Here is a 27,744-nt window from a genome sequence, read left to right on the forward strand (position 1 = left end):
GACCTGATTGAGTTGGTTTCTGCACTGACTACACAATCCCCCTTGGGGCAGGAAGTCCCCTGTCTCTACAATACCACACCCAGATGCAAAGGAAGAGGCACAGACAGTTGAGGTAAGAGAGGCCAGGGTCTGAACCTGGCTTGGCCATCTCCAAGCTGTTAAGCCCTTTGGAGCCCCTATTCCTCCCTGCTGCATATCAGACATCCCCATTTGTAACTCAAAGAAAATAATATTACCTACATCATGGGATTCCTGTGAGGACAAAATGAGAGGCTAGAGAATGACTCCTGGCATGGGGCCTGCACGTAGCATGGACCCCACCACCACTCAGCCAGGCTCCCATAGCATTGAATCCACAACTTTATTAAGGCACACACCCATTATCTCGTCGTCACCACTGGGTGGCCCTCTCCCCCTGGACAGGGGACATGTCCAATTCACACTCAACTGACACACAGTCATGCACCACATAACGATGTCTGCATCAACAGCAGACTGCACATACGGCAGTGGTCCCATAAGATTATAATAACATGCTTTGATACTTCATTTCCAGCCAGGCTTCCTTCTTTCGTCACCAACAGCACTCCTGCAACATGGTGAACATTCCTAAAACCCACCAGACTTTCTGTAAGAAGTGTGGTGGGCACCAACCCCACAAAGTGACACAGTGCAAGGAGGGGAAGGAGTCCGTGTGCCCAGGGAAAGCCGGGGGAAAGCGCATGGTGGCAGGAAGCAGGGCGGCTGTGGTGGGTGCACCAGGCCAATTTTCTGGAAACAGGCTAAAACTGCAAAGAAGGCTGTGCTGGGGCTGGTGGGGGGCCCAGCTGCGGACCTGAGGGAGCGCATTTTGAAGTGGCAGGGGAGGAGAGACAAGGCCCAAGGGAGCCAGGGATCTTTTTGCTTTATTATAAAGACATTAAAATCTTTTTTTCTCTTGCTTAGTTCAAAGAAAGACAATACAATCTTGAGGTTATGTTCACTTCCATTTGGTTGCATTTGGCCTTTTGGGAGGGAATAAACTAGAGCCATCGATAAAATTCCCCTTGTGGGGAAATTTACGCTTCTTGAAAAAACAACACTGTATTTTTACTGTACCTTTTCTACGTTTAGCTGTTTAAAAACACAAATACTTAACCCGCGTGTTACAGTTGCCCATAGTGCTCAGTCTGGTACCACACTGCACAGGTTTGCAGCCTAGGAATGCAGCAGGCTTTTCCACCTAGGGCTGCGTGAGTACACTCCCTGATGTTCACATTTCTCAAAAAGTACCCCCAGGCCGGGCGCGGTGGCTCACGCCTGTAATCCTAGCACTTAGGGAGGCTGAGGTGGGTGGATCGCTCGAGGTCAGGAGTTCGAGACCAGCCCGAGCAATAGTAGAAAGAAATTAGCCAACTAAAAATATATAGAAAAAATTAGCCGGGCATGGTGGCATATGCCTGTAGTCCCAGCTACTCGGGAGGCTGAGGCAGGAGGATCACTTAAGCCCAGGAGTTTGAGGTTGCTGTGAGCTAGGCTGATGCCACGGCACTCACTCTAGCCCGGCCAACAGAGTGAGACTCTGTCTCAAAAAAAAAAAAAAAAAAAGTACCCCCATTTTTAAGTGCCAGGCATTTTAACAGGGTAGTTTGTTTCCCAACCCACAAAATTTAAAACAGAGTAACAAAATATATACGCTACAAAAAGCATTAAAAGGTAAAGAAACCTAGATGAAGGGTAGACAAGTGAGAAAAACAAAGGGAATCTAGGCCTGAATAAAGTTTCTAAAATATCTGCCTTGAAGCAGGTGCAGTGGTGCGCACCCGGAGTCCCCGCTACTCCGGATGCTGAGGCAGGAGGATCGCTTGAACCCAGGAGTATCTGGGCTGTGGTGCACTATGCCTATTGGTGTCCACACTAAGTTTGGCATCAATACGGTGACACCCCTGTGCCCGGGAGTGGGGAACCACCAAGTTGCCTAGGGAGGTGTGAACTGCCCAGGGGGAATGGAGCAGGTCACAACTCCATGCTGCTCGGCAGTGGGATCACGCCTGTGAATAGCTGCTGCACTCCAAACTGGGCAGCACAGTGAGAACTCATCTCTTTAAAACAGAATCACTGTGAAGTTCTGGGTGATTGCAGAGGTGGGCCATAAATCAGGTTCTGAGCTTCCCAACAAGCAAGGCAAAAAGGGAAATGGGATTCATTAAGTTCAGCTCCCATCCAATACAAATATACATACACAGCCAGGTTTGGGAAGCTACGATGCAATTGTGAGCTTTGATACTCACGAGGCATTTCCTCTTTTCAAGAGGCATTTCTGAGGAGAGGGCGCTACAGAAGGTTGGAAAGCACCTGACGTATCACAACATCATGGTTAAGGGACCAGGCTCAGGGGTCCGACTCCTGGGTCCAATCTTGGTGGGGCAAGTTACATAACCTCTCGAAGCCTCAGTTTCTTCATCTGTAAAGTGTGGGTAATGTACAACACATACCTCAGAAGGTGGTCGTGGTGAAGATGTAACGAAGTCATGCATTTAAAGTCCTAAGCACAGTGCCTAATGCAGAGTAAGGTCTCAGTGCATGCTACGTTCTTGTTGTGGTGTGGTGGTGGTGGTGGTGGTGTTACTATTACTAATATTATCTCATTTAATCCTCCCAGTGAGTCTGGGGATGATTATCCCTCTATTACAGATGGGAAAATAGATACCTGGGCAGGTTAGATCACTACCCAAGCTTCGGCTGTCGGTAGTGGCAGAAGCTGGATATTAATACATCATCTGTGCAACCATTCTTGCCACTGACTTTCCTGCCATGCCAGATTACACTCTGAAGGAAGCAGCCACTAATCATTGCTAGTGGAGGAGAAGCGGGACTGACAGGAGAGCCAGGAACCCCACCCAAGGCTCCAGGCTCTCTCTGCCTCAGACCAAGGGACTCAGCCTAGTTTTTCTGCCCTGCCCCAGAGGGGCATACCCCAGACCTAAGCCCCTGCCCTTCCTCCATGCTCTTGTGGTTGGGGCCAACAGCTCTAAGTCAGTGCTCCAGGTGTCAGAAGGTGTGTCCTGGCCTACCCAGACCTTTGGACAGCATCTGGATGAGCCAGGTGTGGTCCCCTGCCCATCTCAAGGGGCACCTGTCCACAGGGCAGCCTGGGAAGCTCACTGTGCTGTGGGCTGTGATGATATAGGGCTGAGTAACAGGTCCAGGTCCAAGGCTGCCTTCAGAGAGTGGCAGGTAGCCAGGCAGAGTAGAGCTAAGAGCTCAGGAAAGGGACTCAGATGACCTAATCTCCTCCCCATCACTTACCAGCTGGGGGCCTTAGGCAAGGCACTTCATCCCCCTGAGCCTCAATGTCCTTATCTGTAAAATGGGCATAATGCAGACTCCAATTCATAGGTTTGTTATAAGGATTGATGTAATGCATGATGGCACTCAGCACAGGGCAAGTAATAGAGCAATGTGCGCATGAGATAACAATTTAGATACACGTCAGCATTCTTTCATTGCCAGTCTTAAGTGTGTGTTGTTGTCTGTTTGTTTTAGAGACAGGGTCTTGCTCTGTTGTCCAGGCTGGAGTGCAGCAGTGCAATCTTAGCTCACTGCAGCCTCAAACTCGTAGGCTCAAGCGATCCTCCAGCCTTGGGGCTCCCAAATTGCTGGGATTACAGATGTAAGCCACCACAGCAGGCCGAGTGTGTGCTTTTAAAAACATTTGATCATAAGAACTTCTCATTGCCTGTCTTTGCTATGTGCACCTGCTATGTGCTAAGAAATTGACCACGTTGAAACCAGTGTTAGCTTGCCCCAGACTAGCTGTATGACATTGGTCAAGTCATTCCTTCCCTCTGAGTGACCACTTCATCTGCAACGTGGAGACACCCTAGCCCCCACCCTAGCGTACAGCCTGGAGGTAACCCGGAGTGAGGTGAGAGTCTGGGCTGAGGGTGGGTCTTCGGTGACTATGCGTTCAATCCCTCGACTTCCCAGTCAGCCCTCCACGTTGCACTTTGCAGGGTGCAGTCTCTTCACTGCTGTTTTACAAAGGACAAGCCTGGGAACAGCCCTTTGGTGTCACAGACTCACAGCCTCCCGCCCTAGAAAGAACTCAGGGACCCATGAAACCTAATTCTCCCCATTTCCGCCCCAGAGACCCCTTCCAGGGCACACATTCCTTCAAATGCGCCCCTTTCAGGTGGCTGTTCTGCCAACAAATGGAAGCTTTAAAAACTAAGTCGTTCTCGAGGCAGCTGTTCAACTGTCTCATCGGCCCTCCGCAGAGGAGCTAAACCCTGGGCTGACAAGAGGGCCTCGTGGGACGGTCTCCGGGAGGCGCGGTCCGGATGGGGGCGGGGGCTCCCCGCTGGGACCCGGCCCGAGCAGGCACCGGCAGGCTCCGGCCCAGGCTGGCTCTAGCGAGGGCACACGGGGAGCGAAGGAAGTAATCCCTCCCAATGTCTCGGCCGGCCGCCTCGCTTCTCGTCGCTGGGGTCGCCCGACCTCCACCTGAAGAAGGTATCATCGCTTCCATTTCGCAGCCAACAAAACGGAGGCTCAGAGAATGGCCCAAAGCGGGGACCGAAGAGCTACCGATCCCAGAGCCAGTTCATTGTGCATCCATCCGAGGCTGGGGCAGGAGAACACACTCTCCGGGAAGCGGAGTCGTATTATTTCTCCCATTTCACAGACGAGGAAACTGAGCCAGTCGCTCATCCAAGGTCGCGGACGCTGTAAGTGGGCGGCGGGGACGCCGGGACTCGGGCGTGCTGCCCTGACGCGCTCTTTGCGGCCCGACGCCGGGTGGGCGTTGCCAAAAGACGCCCCACCCCGTCCCTGCTGCCACCCCCACGCAGGAACTTGGTGCAGTCCGGGCGGATCCATTCGCGCGGAGCCGGGTGGGGACCGAAGCTGCGCGGCGGCGCGGGCCCGCGCGCGCCAGGTGGGGAGGTCCGCGGACGGTTCCACTCCGCAGGGCCGGAGGGGCCGCGGCAGGCGGCGCGCGGGCCGCAGCGGACCGGGACCCCGGGCTGCAGCTGGAGCGACGCGCCGGCCGCCGGGTGGGGGTGGAGCCCCGCCGCGGCCCCAGGTAACGCCCGGCCCGGCCCCTGCGCCGAGCGCCCCAGACCCGGCCGGCGAGGACGCCGCGCGCGGGCGGCCGCGGGCCGGCGGAGGAGCGTCGGGGCTTCCGCGAGGCCTCTGCCTGCGCCCGCACGGCCGGAGCTCGCTGTCCCTGTCCGGGGACCAGAGCCGCGCCTCTCTTCTGCCGGTCGCTAGTCCAAGTGCCCCAGTGCGTGAGCCCGGGGAACTACAAGTTCCGGCGTGCCCCGCGCATGTTGCGCTCGAAGCCTCCGCGGGTCGCGGCTTAGCTGGGACCCAGGCGTCCGGGACCGAGAGCCGGTGCTGCGCTGCGGTTCTTTAGCCTCGTCATGTCGGTCCCAAACATTTTACCGTCGCCCTTTCCCAGCCGCTGGGGAGCCAGAGGGCCCCGGGCCTGCCCTGGAGCGGCTGCGGGTCCAGGGCACAGCCCCCCTGCACCCCGGCGCGGTCGTTACTGCGTTCTGGAGGTCGGAACGCCGAGGGGTCCGGGGAGGATCTGTGTCTTGCCCAAGGTCACACAGCTTCCGTTGCCTGGGAGCCACTAAGCTGTAGTCGAGCTGGTGCGGGGGTGGGGGTCGCGGGAATTTGGGGGCAGGGGAGGATGCTTAAGATGGAAGAAAAATGGGGAATTCAGTTGGGCTCATCTTCCTAGGTCTGCCGGGCACCGCGCTCCCGCAGCCCCCGGTTTTCTGCCCCGGACAATGTTGGTGGTTCTTGCTCGCTTTGCAGACCCTAGGGGTTCCAGGGTGAGAGCTGCGGGGGCGCGGTGGGGGGTCAGAAAGGGGACCTTCTCCAGGCCACACCCACAAAGCTCACACATGCAAGTGCGGACCCAGGCCCCGGCAGTGGAGCAGGTACAGCCCGAGGCACACACAGTGAGCCCCACCGTTGACTCACCGAGGTAGGTGGGTGCTCTCAGCCCCGTGTTACACCTGGACAAACAGCTTCACAGAGGTTAGTGGCTTCCTCAAGGTCACAGAGCTGCTAAGAGGCAGAGCAGGCTGACTTTGGAGGCTCTGTATTTAACCATCAGTGTAGTCCTGTCCCCTCAGTAGCCTATAGGAGATGCACAGCGGTGCTGGGCACGTACTAAGAGCTCAGTAAATGTCATTCGTCACTAGTTATTGTCGTTGGCCTAATTTTACAGAGGCGAGACTGAGGAGAAGAGAAGCCGAATAACTTACCCACGCCCTCAAAGCTGGAGGCGGAGTGCTGTAGACACGGGCCCCAGACCAGGACACCTCTACAGACAGCCTGCCTTCGTGCTCATCTGCACAAACACAGCCACTTCTTTGTAGGGGAGTCAAAGCTGGGGGTTGGGGGCTCAGGTGTGTTTAGGCCTGCCTTGAGTGGACAGGACTTGGCAGGGGACCGTCTCCACCCTGGTGTGTGAGGCTCTGGGCTGAGGTCTGATGCTCTGTCGAATCTGGGAGGTTTGAGTCCCAAGCTGGGTCTACCAGGCTGGGCTGGGTGTCCCTGGGTGGTACCTCCATCTCTATGTTCCCACAGCTCCATCCTGGGAAGGTTACAGGACCCTGCCTCTTTGGAGGAGGGCTTGAGGGGCTTTGGAAGAAAGGAGTGGGGTACTTTCTGACCCTGAGAGAGGGAGCAGCAAGTTGTCCAGGCTGTTGGGTAGCAGGGAACCCTGGCTGGGCAAGGCCGCAGCAGGAAACGATGACCACAACCTCCTCTTCCCCCTCCGCTGCCCAAGTCCCTCCCATCTGCAGAGGAGGCCTGGGGGAGGAAGCTGGAATGTAGCATCAGGTGCTTAGAACCCTCTCTGGCTGTCACCCACTCTGTGTGATATGGAGCCACCTACTAGTGCCTGAGCCTCTGTGGTGTCCTTTTGCCCTGGGGACTTCTGTGCTTCTGATTATTGATTTGATTATCGGGGCTCCTGTGTTGGCATTTGCATTGCACACACCAAGCAATGTGAGATTAGAATGTGACCCCAGGTTTGCCCCTCGATGGCTGTGTGACACTGGGGGAGTTTATCACCTCTCACCTCATCTGTAAAATGGGGCAACACTGGGATCTAGCTCTTAGGTCATTGTGAGAGGATGATCAGGGTAGGACTTGCCCAGACTTGCAGGAGACCCTAGGACCCCCATTTCTGCACAGAACGTCACAACAGATGACAGAGCAGAGGTGGGCCACCCCACTTGTGGTTTCTGGAGCCCGCAGGGCCACACTTCCAGGTTCTGTGGTGACGGGAGCCACTTCCTGACTCTGGACAACTTTCTTCTCTGTAAGATGAAAGTCAACAGTATGTGCCTTTGGGGGGGACGGGAATGAGACACACAGTAGGTATGCAGGCCATATCCCTACATGGGGGTTCCAAAGCGTAAGACTTACTGTGAACCTGAAGAGAGATTCAAAGAAACATTCAGATTTCTGGCTTCTCTTGCAAAATTGTAAAATCTGGGAAAATTGTGTCCCCCTTCCCACTTGCTCCAGAGTGTTTTCACATGTGCCCACAAAGGCCTTTCAGGTGAGGGGGAGAGGTTATTATTGGCCTCTGGCCTGGGGGAAACCCTAGGGGACTGTGGGGATTTACTGAGGGCTTCCTGGGGCCAGGCCCAGGCCCGAGGAAATGAATAAGAGGGTCATGCCTGAGACAAGACAGGGCAGGGATTCCCTGGCCCTGTAGGATCGGGGGCAAACCCAGAGGCCCTTCCCTGGGTATCTACCATCCAGCGTATGCCAGGCCCTGAAGCTGGGAGCAGGGGTAACAGTGCCATGGAGATAGCCTCCTGCTATCATGATGCAGTGTGACAATAATCCTACCGCCCTGAGGAAGCCAGAGCCAGCTGACAGGTCAGGGAAGGGGGAAGTCTCAAAGTGGGCAGTTTTGAGTTAGCCCCAAAATTTGAGCAGGATTTTTGCCAGAGGTGAGTCGGGGATGTTGAGGACATATTAGGCAGAGAGAATGACACAGTCAGAGGCTTGGTGGCTTAAAAGCACATAACTAGATTGTGACTAGCGGGTTGCTTTCTGAGGATGGGAGTGATAAAGGTATTCTCACTATGTGGCCTTGGACAAGTCACTTTACCTCTTTGCCCCTCAGATACTCATCCATAAAGTGAGGCCGGATTACCCTAACTTCCAGTGAAGCCTGGTCGTCAGTGCACTTAAAAATGTTGAATCCCCTCAGCAAGGAGGGGTTTATTGAGTGAGACATGCAGTGATCGTGACAGCTATGTGCACATTAAATGGCATGAGGTGAAGGGCAGGGTGCATATAGCCCTGTATTCAGAGATGGAGAAATTCAGTACAAGCTGGAGACATCACAAACAGCTTCCTGTAAGCGGTGAGATGGGAGGAGAGCCTCAAACAGCAGAAAACAGGAATGGGTTGGTAGAAAGGAAGACACAGGGCATCCCAGGCAGACAGTCCGACCTGAGCAAAGGCAGGAAGGTGGCAGGTGGGGAACACGAGAGGGAGCACCACCATGATTGTGGGAGAGGGGATAGGGAGAGGTGACCCCTAAAGATCTGGGCAGGGAGAGCTTGTTAAGTGCAGTCCCCAAGGCCAGACATACATGCATTTGGCAGGGAGCCACTGTAGGCTCTATCCCCATAAAGGAGGCAAAGATGATTTGGCAAATGTAGGTACCTTCGAATGTGGGATTTTCTAATTGTTTTTACGTGGCAGGGAAAATAAAATGTTGAAAGCCATAGGAGGTGAAGGAAGACTTGATGATGAACCGATTGAAGAAGAAGACATCACCTTGTATATTCACAATTATTCTCATGCACATATAGTTTTAACTGTGATGGACAGAGTTTGGCATTCCAGGTAACATCTGTAGCACTGCATCATGAACCTGATCTTGTGTTGCTTGGAGATCTGCAGACAGCCCACTAGGTACTATTCTCAGTCATTGTATTACTGGCCACACATCCACAGTGATACTGGTTGTTTTGGGTGTGAACATTGCCATAAGCATGTCTGTTCCCCAAACTTCCTTCTGGGTGGTTTCCACTGGATACCTTTTCTGAAGGGGGATTTCTGACTCTAAGGGAACAAAAGTTTTTATGGCTTAAAAGACGTAAAATCTACTCTTTGATAATAGTTTTCTTTAAAATTTTCAATAGGTTATATTGCATAGGACTTTTAAAAAAGCAAATGGGCTGGGCGCGGTGGCTCACGCCTCTAATCCCAGCACTCTGGGAAGCCGAGGCAGGAGGATCCCTTGTGCTCAGGAATTCAAGACTAGCCTGAGCAAGAGCAAGACCCCGTCTCTACTAAAAATAGAAAAAATTAGCTGGTCGTGGTAGTGCATGCCTGTAGTCCCAGCTACTTGGGAGGCTGAGGCAGGAGAATTGCTTGAGCCCAGGAGTTTGAGGTTGCTTGTGAGCTAGGCTGATGCCACAGCATTGTAGCCCAGGTGACAGAGCAAGACTCTGTCTCAAAAAAAAAAAAAAAAAAAAAGCAAATGTACGTATCATATACAATAGTCTATCCTCCTGACTCAATTCTCCTTTCCAGTGCTCCCTGAGGACAATTGTTAATCAGTTTCCTGTATGTCCTTCCAGAAATATATGCAAATGTGGCATATGCCCAATTAAAACAAACAACCTGATACATACTGTTACACCTGTTCAGCATCTTGGTTTCAATTTTATTTTTAAATTTGCGATTATGAAATATGTTGAAGAAGCATAGAAAATGAACCCCTCACCGCTGCCCTAGTAGCCCAGCATACAGGTTTAACAGATGTTAACATTATGCATTGGTGACTTTTTTGTTACGGCTGTCTTGGAGGTAGCCCCATGTCACCTCCAGCTGCCTCTTTGTGGTAGCTGCACAGGAGTCCAGTTATTAGTCATATGGGTACGCACACCATTCTTTATCAGGCCTATATCCAGCTCTTGGATATTCAGGGTATTACTGATTTTTTTTGCTTATATAATAGTTCATTGGGTAATACTCGACTCTATAATGTCTGCCTAGGAAGGCACCGAGGCACAGGAGAACAAGGCTTTGGCTTGGGTTCAAATTCGTGCTCCACCACACTTCCTAGCTGTGTGATCTGTGGTGAGTTGAAGGCCCTCACTTTCCCCATCTGCAAAATAGACTGGCTGTGGTAATTCCTGTGTCTCATAGCTGCTGGGAGAAGTAGAAAACTAAAATATAGAGGCTTCATTGGGTTTAGCTCCCCAATTTCCCCTGGGAAGGGAGCTGTCTGCGAGGGCACCCAACTCTCCCGGGCCCAGCCTTGAGCGCCAAGAGCCCCCAGCGTCTGTAATTTTGCATTAAACTACAATCTGTTCCCCGCCCCTTTCCCGTGTCATGCAGGGGGCGGGGCGGTTAAATGTCTCTGTGACGCCAGGGCGCGTCGGACCAATCTTCCTGCCCGGTAGGCGTCAGCTTGTTTGCATGGGTCGCCCGCCATTGGTCTGTTGGGCAATCCAGGCCGTCCCAGCTTTTTAAAGACGCCGTATAGTATAAACAAAGGAGATGTGGAGCGGCCAGGCCATGATGTCATCGCGGTGCTGCAGCTCTGGGGGGTGACGTCATCTCTGGGAAAGTTGCCGGCCCAGGGCTGTTGGGGCCATCCTAACCACTTGGACCGAATTGCGAGGCCGCTCCCGCCCCGTCGAAGGTCAGCCCTATTGCACTTCAGTGTGCCAGGCGGCGCCCGGTCCCCGAGGAGGGGACTATGACACAGTAAGTCCGTGCTGCGGCCCTCCCAGCGAGACCCATTTCTCTGGCAGGGAAACTGAGTCCCGGAGGCGCGAATAGTTAGCAAGTTTGCATAGCATATTCTAGTTGTAGCCGATCGGTCGTGCCCACCCCGGGGTCTCCTCATCTTTAGGTCGGGCCACGTTACCCCGCCCCTTGCCTTGACTATTGGTGCGGTCACTTTAAGTGCGAAGGTGGACGGTAAGAGGAGGTTTAAAAAAAAAAAAAATCTGCCTCAAGATGGCGGCCCACTGGTCACGTGAGTGGCAGAGGCGAGTGATTGGCTCTCGGAGCTTCTGTGGGGCGGGGCCGCCGCAGGCTCGGAGACTGCTACTGTATCCTGGAGCCTCCGGGCGCGCCCCCGCGGGCCCCCCTCCCTCCTGGCGCGCGACTCCGCCGCTTCGAATGTTGTGAATCAAATGTGGGGTTTGTTACATTCCGCAGCCGCCGCGGACAGTTCTTAAAGGGCCAGCCGCCAGCAGCCGCGCAAACCCAGCTGCGTCCTGCGCTGCCTCTCGCTGCCGGAGGGCCTGGGCAGAGAGAGAGTGAACGCGCGTGGGCCTCGCGAGGCAGACGCTGTAGGGCGAACAAAGAGAGAGGGCCCCGGAAGGAGCCGGGCTGCCCTCGGACCGGGGGTGGGAAGAGGAGTACATCGTTCCGCAGGGCGGGGGCTCTTAAAGGGTCCAGGCAGCGCCCCCCTCCCCCCTGCCCAGTTTGGCGGTCCTAGGTCGGGAACAAAGGAGTCAACGTGTGGCCGGGCGGCCAAAGGTGAGTCGGGGCCAGGGCCCCCAACTCCCGATTCCTGCACTCCTGAAACTCCTGTTCCCCTCCCCGGGGAATGGGGGCCGTGATCCAGCTGGCTCCGCAGGGGTTAATCACGGGCGGTCACCTGGACTAGGGGTGGTGAGACCCCTGGGATCAGGGGACCCCTCCCCAAAACCCCCCAGGCCAGGCTGAGTCTTCCTTCTCCGGAGGCTGAGTGCTGCGGTTGGAGAGGAAGGAGCCGCCCCCTCCCCCTGCGGCCGCCACTTCCTTTGTTGTTGCTTTTGTCTCACGCCGAGCACATGGTCCGGGATCCTCGGCTCTTAAAGTCACAGCGCTCCGGCCGCGGCGCTGCAATCTGGCCTCCCGCCCCCAGTATCCCTCCAAGCGCGGCACAAAGGAATGGGCAAGGGACTAGGGAGGCCCCTCTCGGCGACGGTGTCCGCGCCTCAGGCCCCCCCCCCGACCCATACCTAGGGAGGGGTTACTGAGGAAGCATCCTGTAGCCCCATAATCTGCTCCTGGCCCGCTTTGGGTGGGGACCTGCCCCTCAGGGACAGTGGTTTCCTCCCCCACTAATGTGACCTCTTGGTTTCTTCTTGTCTCTTCTGGTTTTATTTGGGCGCTCTGGGAAGGAGAAATTTCTACCCCCATTTTACAGTTGGGGCAACAGAGGCTCATATAGAAGTGAAAGGATTTCCTTGACCAAGGTCACTCAGGGAGTCTGGACTGGCCACGGACTCGTCGCTCCACGTATGGTGGTCTAGCCCTCAATGGCCTCCAGGCACCACGCGTTGGAGAGCTCTTTTTGCTGGGCCTCTTTTGGGGTGGGAGGGGCAGGAGAGGAGGACTTCTTTTCCTGCCTGAATCTACTCATGCTCCCAGGGTCTGACTTTGCTCATCTCCAAAAGGAAGTGCTTCTTCCTGCAAACAGACCACAAGCCCAAACGACATGTGAGGGGCTCCCTAGACCAGAATCAGGGCAGCTGCTTGGGGCACTGGATTTAAGAAGTTGCCTAGGGATGGGGGACTGCAAAGTACGGTGCCTGCCTCCAGGCAAGATTAGACTTACAGACAGGACTCTTAAGACCCCTTTACACCCACCTCACCCACAGCACAGCACAGAGGAGGCAGGGAAAGGCAGAGCAGTTAGGGGGTGAGCACCTGTCCGCCCTTGCTGTTTGACCTTGAGCAAGTTGCTAGCGCCTACTCTGGCTTCTTTCCACAATAGAGCTAATCACGGGTGTCTGAAAGCAAATGCTCTCCCAACCTCCTTTATGGCTTAGAATATAGATTTGAGGTTAGGTGATTTCCTCACACTACTAGTGCCAATGAGTTGGGGATTGGGGGAGTCTGGGCCTAGGGGGCCAGCTGGGTCCAATTCTGTTCCTCTCTGAGTTTGTGGCCTAGAGCAAGTTACTTCCATAGTCTGAGCCTCAGTTTTCTCAGCTGCGAAGTGGGTGTGCTCCCTCTTTGCTATCTCTGTTCCCGGTAGAACTTAAAGAACCAAGAGTCACTCCCTTCTCAACTGGGGTATTCCCCTGTGGCAGCATATTTCCCTGCTGCCCCCAGCAGAGCTTGAAGTGGCGGCATCCACTTTCTGCTGGGGGATTGGGGATGGAGATCAGTATATCATGTTTTCTGATAATGATCATTCATACCGAAGCCGAGTTCAAACTTTATAAATTGCTTCTGCTGTTGCTTTGGAGCAGTCCATGACATTGCACTGGGAGGTAGTTATTGGGCTGTTCCCATTTTAAAGATGGGGAAGCTGAAGATCAGAGAGGGGAAACCATGTGTGCAAGGTCTTCAGCCAAGACTCTGGCCAAAAGTCAGGGGTGTCCTGTGAGACTGAGAGTTGGCACTGTCACCCACGGCTGGAAGCCCTTCTTTCTGCTGGTTTAGTTTCTCAGCTCCTTACCATCTTCCCTTCCTTGAGAAATGGATGCCCTTGTAGGGAGCTGGCCACGGAGCAGATCCCCATGGGCCTGGGCCTCTGTGGGAATCCCTTGAGCCTTGGCACTGCGTAGCCATCAGCAAGACAGACAGCCTGGCACAAGGGGAGCAGTTGAGGCCACCGGCTCGGTGATTAATCATGGGTGCTTTATAGTCACACTGCCTGGGTCATGTCCCAGCGCACTCAGATCCAGCTGACTGGCCTTGGACCTCACCTCTGTGCCTCTGTGTTCCCCTCCAAGGGTTGCTAGGAAGCTTCCACGTGGGAAATATCATAGTTACCACTGTTAGTCTTCCTCATCAGCAGAACTGTGGGTTCCCAGGATCTCTGAGGTTAGCTGGGCAGAGGTTCCCAAACCCAGCTGTGCTATAGAAACTTGTGGGGAATTTGATAAAAACCTAAGTGCCCTTGTTCCCCAACCCTCCAACGCTTCTGGCCCAGAAGGTCTGGGGTGGGCCAAGAGTGTGTTGTTTCAGTTATTTGGGAATTCCCTCCGAGTCTCCTTTGGCCCTACTTGCTTGCTTGGATTGTCAGCAGGATTCAGGTAAGCTGTGTGCCAGATGTGCGCTTGGCCCTTGCCAGGGAGCACAGACTCAGGCACCTGTGGTCAGTGGGCAGACATCGGACCTGGGGTGACCTGGAGAGAGAGCTCTTGCTCCAGGTGAGGGGGCCAAGCAGAAATAAAGCCCATCAGGACCAGATTTTCCACTTTTTTCCCCCTCTGACAAGAGGTCAGGTCTTTTTAGTAATCTTCTTAATCATTGCTGCCAGCCTGTGTGTGGCCTTTGACCTGTATGAGCGGCTCTCTTCAGGGCACAATTATCACGTCAGGCCTGCCCTGTGCTAGACACAAGGTGGTCACTGGGCCCTGGAGTTCCCTGGGAGAAGTGTGAATTCCAGCTCTTACACTTCACACCTCTGTGGGCTTGGCCTGGCGCTGTCCTGAAAAGTGGGGAAGATCCTCCCGCAGGCTGCTTTTGAGAAGGACCCAAGCTTATGGCCCAGCACAGCCGAAATGGTTCTTACTGCTGTTGGCAGGAAGGAACAAGGTGTTGAGCTGCCGGGCACACTGGCTCCTGGCTGTGTCAGCAGGGAGGTGACACTGAGAGCTGGGTATCAAAGATGCATGGAGACGCAGCGGAGGGGTCCTCTCTGTGGCAGGAGCAGCAAAGAGCTGGTTGTGTTTGATGTACCCTTCAACTTTGCAGGGCCTGACAGGTTCCAGAGCTTTCCCTGCCAGTCCCCATCCCAACCTCTGGCGTGAATGAATGGAAGCCTGGGGCGCAGCCAGGTGCCCCCATCTTCCACCACCTGGCCCCTCAGCTCTAATCTGAGGGAGGTGACTCTGCCCCGGCCCATTCCTACTCAACTTCCTTCCCCTCTTAGGTTCTTGCTTCTCCTTTTTTCTCAGCAGGCCTGGCCTCCCGCTTTGTAGGTTGGGTGGGGCCCTCAGAGCAAGGCCTGGCTGTGTGCCAGACTGCAGTCTACCCACCGCTGCCTTCATCACCTCCTGTGAAGGCTTGGGCTGGTCCTCCCTGTTGGCAGCAGGGTACGTGGAGAAGCTCTGGTCGGCCCAGGTCCCAATTTTGACACTTACAGTGGGCCCTTGGGCAAGTCTCTTCCTTTTGCTGAGCCTCAGCTGTCTCTGTAAAATGAGCTAACGATACCTTCCTTGAGGAGTAGATGAAGGCACACTAGAGTAGGCACTGTGGGAACAGGTTAAAGAAAGAATACTATCTTGCCTTGGACTGGAAGCCCTGAGGGCAGGAACCAGGTTAGAACCTCTTACCTGGCAATAGTGGGAGGAAAACTGGGTCTCAGGCCTGTTTGGAATCCATCCTAAGCCTACCAGATGAAAGGCAGGAAGCTGGAGTCTCCCCAGGAAGCCCCAGCTGCCTAGAGGCCAAGCTGTGGCCCTGGCATAAGGCGGAGGAAGGCCCTCGCCCGCAGCCCCATGGCAAGACAGGGTGCCCAGGAGGCCCCACCCAGCGAGAGCTTTACTGGAGCCGGCTGGTCTGGAAGCGTGCTGGCCAGCCCTCTGGACTCCCTGAGGGGGCTTCATCCCACTTCACAGAGCAGGAAGGTGAGGTCTAGGCTCCTGGCAGGCTGAGCCTGTCCCTGGTCTGTCAGCACTGGACCCCAGTGCCCAGAGGAGGGCCTGACCCGGAGTGCACATGTAGCACAGGGCGTGGTGAATGTCACTGGCCCCTGGAATCACACTGTAGGGGTTTGATTCTGTCGCCCAGCCCCTAATGGAACAAGCAGCTAGACTTCTCTGTGCCTCAGTTTCTTTGTCTACTTGCCTCCTAGGGTTGTGAGCCCCGGCCCAGCCCCTCTACCGCTCGACCCACCTGATGCAACCATGGGCTCTGGCAGTGACTAGGTGGCCACCCTGCGCCCCCGTGGGTCATCGGCGATTTTCTGCAGCACCTGGCAGCACTCCTGGCCAGCTGTGGGGAAGGTAGGAAGGAGCCTCCCGGTCCTGGTGCTAGGCTGCCAGCTTGGCTGGGGCAGGGGCTGGGAGGTGGGCACAGGGCCCTGAGCTAGCTTCCCTCCTCAGTGGGGGTAGTGACCCTGGCTTTTCTCCTTGCTCTGTGAATGAGCGGCCCCCCTCAGGCCTATCGGGGCCTCCTCTCTGTGGTGCAGCCCCGGCCGTGAGGGCCCCCTGGCCAGCCTGCCTGCCCAGCATGAGCGCTTACCCTCCCAGCAGCCGCTGCCCCGACCACCACACCTCCCTGTAGAGGAGCACCGAGCCTCGGCTCCTGCCGGCGGGAGCCCCCGAATGCTGCACCCAGCCACCCAGCAGAGCCCGTTCATGGTTGATCTTCACGAGCAGGTAGGCAGAACACCTCCCCATCCCTGCTGCCCCCAACCCTCTGGAAAGCCAGTCTGCGACGCAGGGGCAGCAGAGGCCTAATTTCACCTTGTTTAACTTGTTTCATGCTCTAGGGAGGCATTAGTAGCCCTGTTTTACAGGTAGGTAAACTGAGGCCCAGAGAAGGGGGAGGGCCTTCCCTGGGGCCACACTGGATGACTGGCAGAGCTAAGCCCCTCTCAGATTCCCAGAGGCCTCTGTCTGCCCTGGTGGGCCAGGAGCAGGGGCAGTCTGGTCTGTACCTAGGTAGGACCCTGCTGGAGCAGGGAAGGGAGCTGGCCCTGGCAGGGCTTTCTCCTGAGAGAGCTTGCACGGCCAGGCTTCCTCCCTACACTTCCCTGGCTCTCTCTCCACCCACAGGTGCACCAGGGACCTGTCCCTCTGTCCTACACAGTCACCACAGTGACGACCCAAGGCTTCCCCTTGCCTACAGGCCAACACATCCCTGGCTGCAGTGCCCAGCAGCTCCCAGCATGCTCCGTGATGTTCAGTGGACAGCACTACCCCCTCTGCTGCCTCCCGCCCCCGGTGAGCGAGTGTTTCCACCTCTTACTCTGCCCCGGGCAAGCCCCAGGCACAGGCCCCCAGCTCTCCGTCCCAGCAGGGTAGCTGGGCAGGCACAGGCCACGCCTGGACTGGGCTGAGCTGAGGATGCCCGGCCTCCAGGCCATGGGCCTCCCCAGAAAAGCATATGTGTGTTCACATACAGTGATAGAGTGTTTCAGGATTTGCGGACCTTTTTGCACCCCAATGTCTGCCTTGTCGGGTGCCACAGGCATGGAGTTTAGGCTAGGGGCCTTAAGAGTCTAGTGACTGCCTGTACAGCCTAGGGCAGGGATGGGACTTCCAGAGGATTTCTTGTGCAGGCCCTGGAGCTGGTGGGTATGTGTGTGCAATGGAACCTTTTGCTGGATGGAATGGCCCCTGGCCCTCATCACAAGCTTAGGCCTGGCCCAGAGCCCAGAATATTCTCTAGCTCTCCCCAACCCCCTGCCCACCTTATCTCTTGGCAGCTGATCCAGGCGTGCACCATGCAGCAGCTCCCTGTGCCCTACCAGGCCTACCCCCACCTCATCTCCAGTGACCACTACATCCTGCACCCCCCACCGCCAGCCCCACCCCCACAGCCCACCCACATGGCACCTCTTGGGCAGTTTGTATCGCTGCAGACCCAGCACCCACGAATGGTGAGTCTGGGGGTGGGTCTGATGCTAGAGGGGCTAGCATGGTGGGGGCTTCCCTGTCTCATTGACTGATCTTTCCCTGCCTCTTCCAGCCCCTACAGCGGCTCGACAATGACGTGGACCTGCGGCCGGACCAGCACCCCCTGGGTGGCTTTACCTACTCCACCTCTGCCCCTGGCCCCACCCTGTCCCCGTCGGTGCCCCTGCACTACCTGCCCCACGATCCACTGCATCAGGAGCTGTCCTTTGGTGTGGTGAGTACCGCCTCCAACGCCCACCCAGGCTCTAGGGCAATTGGGAGGCAGGCCGGCCGGGCTGACCTGCACCTGGCCCCCTCTCGCAGCCGTATTCTCACATGATGCCGCGGAGACTGAGCACCCAGAGATACCGCCTGCAACAGCCGCTGCCCCCACCGCCCCCACCGCCACCACCACCACCTTATTACCCCAGCTTCCTGCCCTACTTCCTGTAAGTACCAGCACATCTGCCCCAGAGCCAGAGCCGCAATGCCCTGTTTTCCTGTCTCCAGTGGTTAGACCCAAACACAGCCCCAGCCCCAGGGACTCCAAAACCATCTGGCATCCCTGCCAAGTCCACACACACACACACACACAGGGACTCCAAAACCATCTGGCATCCCCGCCAAGTCCACACACACACACACACACACACACACAGGGACTCCAAAACCATCTGGCATCCCCGCCAAGTCCACACACACACACACACACACACACACACGGACTCCAAAACCATCTGGCATCCCCGCCAAGTCCACACACACACACACACACACACACACACACACACAGGGACTCCAAAACCATCTGGCATCCCTGCCAAGTCCACACACACACACACACACACACACACACACACAGGGACTCCAAAACCATCTGGCATCCCCGCCAAGTCCACACACACACACACACACACACACACACACACACACAGGGACTCCAAAACCATCTGGCATCCCCGCCAAGTCCACACACACACACACACACACACACACAGGGACTCCAAAACCATCTGGCATCCCCGCCAAGTCCACACACACACACACACACACACACACACACACACACACACACACGGACTCCAAAACCATCTGGCATCCCCGCCAAGTCCACACACACACACACACACACACACACACACACACAGGGACTCCAAAACCATCTGGCATCCCTGCCAAGTCCACACACACACACACACACACACACACACACACAGGGACTCCAAAACCATCTGGCATCCCCGCCAAGTCCACACACACACACACACACACACACAGGGACTCCAAAACCATCTGGCATCCCCGCCAAGTCCACACACACACACACACACACACACACACACACAGGGACTCCAAAACCATCTGGCATCCCCGCCAAGTCCACACACACACACACACACACACACACACACACACACACACACACGGACTCCAAAACCATCTGGCATCCCCGCCAAGTCCACACACACAGGGACTCCAAAACCATCTGGCATCCCCGCCAAGTCCACACACACACACACACACACACACACACACACAGGGACTCCAAAACCATCTGGCATCCCCGCCAAGTCCACACACACACACACACACACACACACACACAGGGACTCCAAAACCATCTGGCATCCCCGCCAAGTACACATACACACACACACACACACACACACACACACACACGGCAGTTGGACTCCCTGCTCCTCTACAGTGTCTGGAGTTTATGTTTTGTGTGACTCCTGCCCATATGCATGTAATAAATTTTTATGTTTTTTCTACTGTTTTAAAAAAAAAAGAACCACCAGGGTCCCCAGCGTGAGCTTTGTAGAGAGCTCTGGGCTTTGTTTGCATGGAGGAGTCAGGGAGGCAGCTCTGTGCCCCACCCCTCCTGACCTTGACCCTGGGCCCCGACACCTGTCTCTCTAGCTCGATGCTGCCAATGTCACCAACAGCAATGGGGCCCACCATCAGCCTGGATCTGGATGTGGATGACGTGGAGATGGAGAACTATGAGGTCCGCGGGTTCCGTGCTGAGGGGTGGGCTTGGAAGACCTGCAGCCCTGCGCTGCTGACCGCCGCCCCCTCCTGCCCATCTCTAGGCCCTCCTGAACCTGGCCGAGCGGCTGGGCGACGCCAAGCCCCGCGGCCTCACCAAAGCAGACATAGAGCAGCTCCCGTCGTACCGCTTCAACCCAGACAGCCATCAGTCAGAGCAGACACTGTGAGTGCTACGCCCCCTCCCCGGCCCCTCTGGACACGGCGGGGCTGCAGTGGGACACCCCCACCTTCGGGGAGATCACACTGCAGTACACCTTCTTCCCTGGCCACCCACGTGGAGGTGATGCTCTGTACCCCCCCAGGTGTGTGGTCTGCTTCAGTGACTTTGAGGCGCGGCAGCTGCTCCGAGTCCTCCCCTGCAGCCATGAGTTCCACACCAAGTGTGTCGACAAGTGGTTGAAGGTAACTAGCCTGTGGTGGCTCCCAGGTGTTCCCCATGTTCTCCCATGGGCGGGTGGGGGTGCACAGGCCTGCAGGGTTTCCCTCCTCATCCTTATCGCCATCCAGAAGTTCTGGCTCCAGAGGGCAAGTCCCACCAGGCAGCTGAACAGATGAGAGTGGGATGGAGGACAGGTGAGAGTGAAGCCTGATGTGTGCTGCTCCCCCTAGGCTAACCGGACCTGTCCCATTTGCCGGGCCGACGCCTCCGAGGTGCCCAGAGAGGCAGAGTGAGGTCCCATAGCTGCCCAGGAGAACCCTGCCCAAAGCTCTGGAAACTCGGGGGGTAGGGGGGCCCGGGGACGACGGGGAGGGAGTGATCCAGGCCTGCCCCATCGTTCCCACCTGCATCTCCAGAGCTGGTGCCAGGGTCAGCCCCATGAGAAGCCCCTGCAATAAGCCCCTGCATTTGCCAAGCTCCAAAGACTCCTTGCCCGATCTGCCTGCCTGCCTGCCCATCATGGAGCTGCCTGAGTGTCCCGAATTTGGTCTCCCTCTTGTTTGCCTTCAGGTCCCTCGCCTTTTTTCTCCTGGCACTGCGAGCCAGGGCTCCATTGCCCCTGTGTGGCTGGTGGAGATCCCTGGCCCTAGGACGGGCAGAGGAGTCGCCATCCTGGGTCATCTGGTCTCTTGCACTGACATGGCATGCCCTCTGCTCAAGTGGCACTGCCAGGTGCGTGGACAGTGTCATGAGGCCATTCCCTGAGCCCCAGGGCTGAGTCCTCCGGCCTTGACCAGGCAGACTCAGGCAGCCATCTCTGCCTAGGCTGCTGTGAGGGGTGGGTCTGGCTTCCTGGAGGACCCTCACCCCAGGCACAACATTCCAGCCCCACCCCCAGGCTGGATGGCGCCCCCACCGGGCCTTTTGAGCATGTGGGAGACCAGCCCCGAGCTGAGGCACATGTATCCTTAGGGAGCCTGGGGAAAGTTGAGCCTCTTGTGTTCCTGGTGGCTGCCCCACCACCAGTGAGGGGACAGACCCATGCTTGATTTTCTCCCCTCTCTGTCGTTTTGCATGAATGTGAGGAGCAGCAGTTTTTGTTTATTCATTTGGCCTAAAATCGTGTGTAGGATTTGGGGATGTGGATACTTAAGACAATTTTTTTTTCTTTTGGTTTAATGGGGTTAGGGTTAGGGACCAACCAGGACTGAGTGCCCAGGGGGCAGAGAGTCCAGTCCAGCCGCCTGGTCTGCATGCACGTGTGTGGCTGGGGCTGGGCCGGGCCAGCGGCTGGCGGTTGTGGGCAGGGTTGAGGGGTCTGTACTCAGCTGATAACTGCCATGCACTGTACTGCACACCTCCCTAGAGCCTACCGGGACCGTACGTTTTCAGGGCATTTCTCCCTCTCCAGCCAGGGCCTGTCTCCCACCTGCCTGGGTGAGTCTCCTCCAAGGAAGTCCCAGGAGTATGAGGACCAGGGAGGGTGTGGACTCCCATCTCCAGGGGTCCCTCCCAGCCTGATCCCTGCCCTCTGAGGTCTGGACGAGGCCCCTGTACGGTCTGGCTGAGCTCCCCACCCTCCTTCCCTGGTCCCATTCTTTTCCTTTCCTACCCCTAGCTGGGGTTGCTGCCGTGAACGAACCGCGTGTGGGGCGGCACATCCTAGCAGGCAGCCCCTGGCGCCTGCTGCCTCAGGGATGCTCCAACCACCCTCGTTCTCCCCGCAGCAGCCCTGGCTCCCGCCTCCCGCTCCCGCCTCCCACCCTCGCCTCCCGTGGGGCCCATCAGCCTGGTCCCACCCCCACGGAGAACCCAAAGTCTTACTGTATATAACTCCAGGTGACGTTTCTATATTTATAGCAGTGTTGAAAACCCATGTGTTTTACACAGAGAACCACTCTCTCTAACCCCCCTCCCTTCCCAACCCCAACAAAAGGTTTTCAAAACCCTTACGGTTCCTTGGGCAGGCAGAAACGGGCTCACAGGCTGTGTGTTGGCTGCAGCAGGGATTCCAACATGCAGCTATTGGGGGGAAAACACAACATTAAAAGAAAAAAACATCATCATTAAAAAAAGGTTTATAAAACAATTACTTAGGATGTTTGTGATTTGCCGACCTTGCTATAGATGCCATGTTACCAATGATTTACTGTGGTGGGGGCTTGTCATTGTTTACTCTTTTATTTACCAACTTCTGGCCTAGGCATGACAGTGGGCACCTTCCCCCAGCCCTGGCTGGGCCCAGCGCCTGTATTCTGTGTTAGAAAGGTTTTATATATATATATATATATATAATTACATATATATATATAAATACATGTAATTTGGGGGGCCCTGTTCCTTGCACATTTTACAGTTACCTCATTTTTCCCATGTATGTATTTGAGAAAATGCTAATATATAGAGAAAAAAATGGTTCTTAAAGCTTAAATGTGTGTTTTTTTTTCCATTCCATTGGATTCACATTGGTTTGTAGCATTTAACATAACTAGTATGTTGTATTATATATATGTGTATACTGATTGAAATTTTTAACAGATTTGTACTTTTTTTAAAATGAAAGTTGCTAGTTCTGCTTGACCAAGTAGTGCAATCATTATTTTTTTTAATATTGTTGCTGATTTCAGAGGGATATTCACTAATAAATGTATGATGTATACCAAGTATCGCCCAAGCTGCCTTTGGCTGCCTGTGTTCTTTGGTGGGAAGCTGAGGGTGGGGAGGGTGGGGAAGATCGTTCTCTGCTACGGAACCGAGGAGCTGTCCTTCCCACTGATCACGCGGGGCCACGCCAGTTCAGTGGTGACTTATTCTGGGCCATCTGCTGTACACCTGAATTAGGTAGGCAGGATTCTGTTAGCGAGTGACAGGATTTTATCTAACTGGTTTGAGGAAAAAGTCACTTACTGGTCTCCTGTAATTGAAATTCTAAGGTAGGTTCTATCATGGCTCAGGCCTGTCATGAGGAAACAAGGTCTCCTTCATCTGACAACTTTGAGTGGCTTTCTTGTTTTGGGTTTTTGTTTTTTTTTTTTGAGACAGGGTCTTTGCTCTGTCACCCAGGCTGGAGTCCCCCAAATTTCTTTTTGACAAAATTCAACATTCATCCACGATAAAAACTCTCAGCAAGCTAGGAATAGATGGTAACTTCCTCAACTTGATAAAGAGTGACTACCTAAAACCTTATAGCTAACATATGTAATAGTGAAAGACTAGATGCTTCCTCCCGTGATGAGGGCAAGGCAAGGATGTCCCTTCTCATCACTCCAATTCAGCATTGTACTGGGGGCCAGGTGCAGTGGCTCACACCTGTAATCTCAGCACTTTGGAGGCCAAGATAGGAGGATCACTTGAGACCAGAAGTTTGAGACCAGCCTGGGCAACTAGCAAAACCCCATCTCTACATTAAAAAAAAAAATTAGCCAGTGGTGGTAGCACACACCGGTAGTCACAGCTACACAGGAGGCTGAGGCAGGAGGATCACTTGAGCCCAGGAGTTTGAAGTTGCAGTGAGCTACGATGAAGCCACTGCACTCCAGGCTGGGCAATAGAGCAAGAACTTGTCTTGAAAACAAACAAAAAAAACTCCTAGAACTAAATGAGTTCAGAAGGTTATAGGATATAAGGTCAACATAGAAAAATTATGTTTCTATATACTAGCTATGAACACATAGAAGTTGAAATTACAACTACAATAATACTATTTCTAATCACCCCCCAAAATGAAATACTTAGATATAAATCTAAAAAAACACGTATAAGACTTGTATGTTGAAAACTACAAAACACTGGTGAAAGAAATCAGACCTAAATAAATGGAAACATACCATATTCGTGGATTGGAATACTCAACAGAGTAAAGATGTCATTTCTTCTCAAATTGATCTGTAGCTTTAATGCAATTCCTATCAAAATTCCATGAAGGTATTTTTTTTTTTTAGGTACACACATGCGTATTCTAAAGAGTATACGAACAGGCAAAGGAACTAGAGTAGCTACAACAATTTTGAAAAACAAGAATAAAGTGGGAAGAATCCTTGTGTGCCATATTTTAAGATTTATTTAGGACAGTCATTCGAGTCTAAAATTAAAGAAAATAGAAATACAAAAAAAAAAAAAGATTTATTGTATAGCTGCATTAGTCAAGACAATGTGATATTGGCAGAGGGAAAGACAAATGGATCCATGGAACAGAATAAAGAGCCCAGAAATAGAACTACAGAAGTATAGCCAACTGATTTTTTTTTTTTTTTTTTTTTTTTTTTTGCGACTAGGTCTTACTCTGCCACCCATCCTAGAGTGCAATGGTGTCATCATAGCTCACTGCAACCTCAAACTCCTGGGCTCTTCCTGCCTCTGCCTCCCAAGTAGCTGGGACTACAGGTTCATGCCACTATGCCCAGCTAATTTTTCTGTTTTTTGTAGAGATGAGGTCTCGCCCTTGCTCAGGCTGCTCTCGAACTCTTGGCCTTAAGTGATCATCGTGCCTCGACCTCCCAAAGTGCCAGGATTACAGGTGTGACCCACCGCACCTAGCCAGCCAACTGATCTTTGAACATTCAGTGAAGGGCAGTCTTTTCAAAAAATAAATCACACAATTTATACAGAAATGAACTCAAAATGGATCACAGATTTAAAGGTAAAACATAAAACTAGAAAACATTAAGAAAATGGGTGAGAATCTTTAGGACCTAGGGCTAGGTGAAGAGATCTTGGATATGACACCAAAAACAATCCATAAAAGAAAAAATTGATAACTGGACTTCATCTAAAGTCAAACTTTTAAGTAGTAAGCCACATAGCTGACAAAGAACTCATGTGTCAGATACATAAAAACTTAAAACGCAACAAAAGCCAAAAGATCAACATACATTTTACCAAAGAAGATATTTCATGTACTTACAAAAAAATGTCCAATACCTTTAGCCAGTAGGGAAATGCAAATTAAGCCACAATGAGATATTATTACACACCTTTTAAAGACTAAAACAAAAAAGTAGTGACTATCAAATTCTGGCAAGAATGTAGAGAAACTAGATTTCTCATTGCTGGTGGGAATGTAAAATGGTACAGCCACTGTGGAATATAGTTTGGCAGTTTGTTTTAAAACTAAGCAATTACTTATACCCTCCTGGACATTTATCTCAGAAAAATAAAGACATGTCCACGCAAAAAGATGTACACAATTTGCTGATGTGGTACCTTTGGGAAAAAGAAAAAAAAGAGGCCAGGTGTAATGAGTGGCCTGTGCCGGAAATCCTGGAGCCCAAGGCCAGGGAGGGTCACTTGAGGCCGGAGGTTTGAGACCGGCCTGCACAACATAGACCCCTGTCTCTACAAAAAATTAAAAATTGTCTGGGCGTGGTGGTGCATGCTGGTAATCCTAACTACTTGGGAGGCTGAGGCGGGAGGATCACTTGAGCCCAGGACTTCAAGGTTACAGTGAGCTATGATCATGCCACTTATCTCCAGCCTGAGTGACAGAGCAAGACCCCGTCTCTAAAAAAAAGAATAAAAAAATATACATACAAATGTTCATAGCTGTTTTATTTGTAATAGTCCCAAAATGGGAATAACCCAAATGTCCTTTGATGGGTGAATGGTTAAACAAATTGTGGTATTCCCAGACCATGGAATACTCAGCAATAAAAAGAAATGAGTTATTGATACATAACAACAACTTGAATGTTTTGCTGGGAAATTATGCTGAGTGAAAAAAGCCAATCACAAAGGTTACATATGCCTCCATTTGCATAACATTATTGACATGACAATGTCAGAGATTGAGCACAGATCAGTGGTTACCAGGGGTTAGGAATGGGGGAGCAGGGAACGGTGTGACTATGAAGAGGTAGCATGAGGAAGATCTTTGTGGTGACAGAATGTTCTGTGTCTTGACCATGGTGTGGGTGCACACATCTACACACGCGATGAAACCGACAGAGCCACACACACCACAAATGGATGCATGTAAGACTGGCGAAATCTGTAGATTGTGCCCATGCCAAGTTTCTGATTTTATACAAGAAGTTAGAGCCAACATTACAAATCAGATTAAAATTCTATTGTCTTTGGGCTGAAATTCTGTTATTTTAAGGTGTGGTGGTGTTAGGGGGTAGGGGGTAGGAGGTCATTCTGGTTACTTCCTTTCTATAAGAAGCTGTGCCTGCCAGCACCTACAACAGTACCTGACCCATGTGGATATTTTTGAATGAATGAATTGGCAGTAAAGTGTGTTTTTATTTTAATAGAAGTTGACAACATCTTTCCAAGGAGTAAACACTCCAAGTTGTCCTCGGAGGAAGGAGGTTGGTGTCCAGGACTGGATGCTTTCTCATCACTTTTGGCCTTTCAGTTCTGCCTGTATGTTGACAAGAAGGACATTCCTGTTCTTCTCTGGGGACAAAGAGAGTGTAAACACACTCTAAGGGCAGTTTAACAGCCACTGGATCCTCAGTGGCAAGTGGTGGGGTGCTTGGCATGTCATTTGTGCCAAATAAATTCATTCAACAAAACTGGCTGTGTGCTTCTGCCCGGAGCCAGGCACTGTTCTAAGCATCAGGCACACCCTAATGAATGAGACAAAGTTTCTGCCTCCAGAAACCTGGCATTCTAGGAGTTAGAGAAACATACAAGTCAATAATGACAGGGGCCATAAAGGAAAAGATGGTGATAGGGCACCCTGACATAGGTGTGGCCTCTCAGGGGAGGTGACATTGAGATTAGTGAGACCTGAATGATGAGAAGGAGCCAGTCAGGAGAAGAGCACTCCAAAGAGAGGGAACAGAATATGCAAAGGCCCAGTGACAAGGATGAGCTTGAGTGGGAGCATGCGGAGTGAGGAGGTTTCAGAGGAGGGCAGAGGCCTATCCTGGGCGACCTTATAAACCATGGTGTTTCATGTGCTTCTCAGCATCCTGAGTCGAGCTATTATCTTCAGTTTCCATTAGAGAAACTGAGGCTCAGAAAGGCCTGGGTTCACACCCAGCTAGAAAATGGGAAAATCAGGTAGTTTTACAGTCTCCACTCCTGCACTCTCTAAGTCAGAGAACGCACTTCTGAAAAGACCAGACAGGCCCCTCGGGCGGGCTGGCCTCTGAGGCTCGGAGACCTCTCCTCCGTCTGTCCTGCCTCCTCCAGGCTCCAGGTTCACCCTGCCCCACCCACCACCTACAGCTTCCCCATGCCTCTGTCCCTTGAGGGGTTCTTGAGGGAAACAGTTCTGTTTCATTTTTCTTTTCTAGTCCCAAATGTAAACCTCCTTTGTTATTTCACGGGAAAATGGAGAATATCAAAGGAAGAGGTTTCCATGCTTGCCTTTCCTTCCCCTCCCTGTCTTCTCCAGCTTCCCCGTAGGAGGGGATGGAAGCAGTGGAAGAACCAGTATCCCAATCTAGTCTCACTTTTGTCAGCTCGCTCCTCTCTTTTCTCTTCCAGCCACCCCCAAAATTCTCATGGTTTCCCCAACAAGCCTATTTATTTATTTATTTTTTTGAGACAGAGTCTCACTCTGTCGCCCGGCCTAGAGTGCCGTGGCGTCAGCCTAGCTCACAGCAACCTCAAACTCCTGGGCTTAAGCGATCCTACTGCCTCAGCCTCCCGAGTAGCTGGGACTACAGGCACGCGCCACCATGCCCAGCTAATTTTTTCTCTCTCTATATATATTTTAGCTGTCCATATAATTTCTATTTTTAGTAGAGATGGGGTCTCGCTCTTGCTCAGGCTGGTCTCGAACTCCTGAGCTCAAAC

The 27,744-nt window shown here is 53.2% G+C and overlaps 1 protein-coding gene across 17 annotated transcripts; it reads left to right on the top strand.

The window, feature by feature from the left end:
* The first annotated feature begins 4,628 nt into the window (after positions 1-4,628).
* RNF44 (ring finger protein 44) lies at positions 4,629-22,658 on the top strand. 17 transcript variants are annotated; one of them, XM_045530638.1, is made up of 14 exons: positions 5,015-5,065; positions 6,224-8,943; positions 10,033-10,116; positions 15,794-15,944; positions 16,100-16,319; positions 16,719-16,886; positions 17,372-17,545; positions 17,635-17,796; positions 17,886-18,010; positions 19,485-19,572; positions 19,658-19,779; positions 19,919-20,018; positions 20,226-20,340; positions 20,566-22,658. In XM_045530638.1, the coding sequence occupies exons 4-13, from the start codon at positions 15,838-15,840 to the stop codon at positions 20,286-20,288; spliced, it is 1,329 nt and encodes a 442-aa protein (XP_045386594.1). In that variant the 5' UTR covers positions 5,015-5,065; positions 6,224-8,943; positions 10,033-10,116; positions 15,794-15,837; the 3' UTR covers positions 20,289-20,340; positions 20,566-22,658. The 17 variants fall into 17 exon arrangements, with proteins under 17 accessions (XP_045386599.1, XP_045386600.1, XP_045386594.1 ...); XM_045530634.1 differs by lacking the exon at positions 5,015-5,065 and adding an exon at positions 14,895-15,032 and having other exon boundaries at positions 5,693-8,943; XM_045530635.1 differs by lacking the exon at positions 5,015-5,065 and adding an exon at positions 14,898-15,032 and having other exon boundaries at positions 5,693-8,943.
* Positions 22,659-27,744: the final 5,086 nt, after the last annotated feature.

The sequence above is a fragment of the Lemur catta genome, chromosome 18, assembly GCF_020740605.2.
Source record: "Lemur catta isolate mLemCat1 chromosome 18, mLemCat1.pri, whole genome shotgun sequence".
Taxonomy (NCBI): Eukaryota; Metazoa; Chordata; class Mammalia; order Primates; family Lemuridae; genus Lemur; species Lemur catta.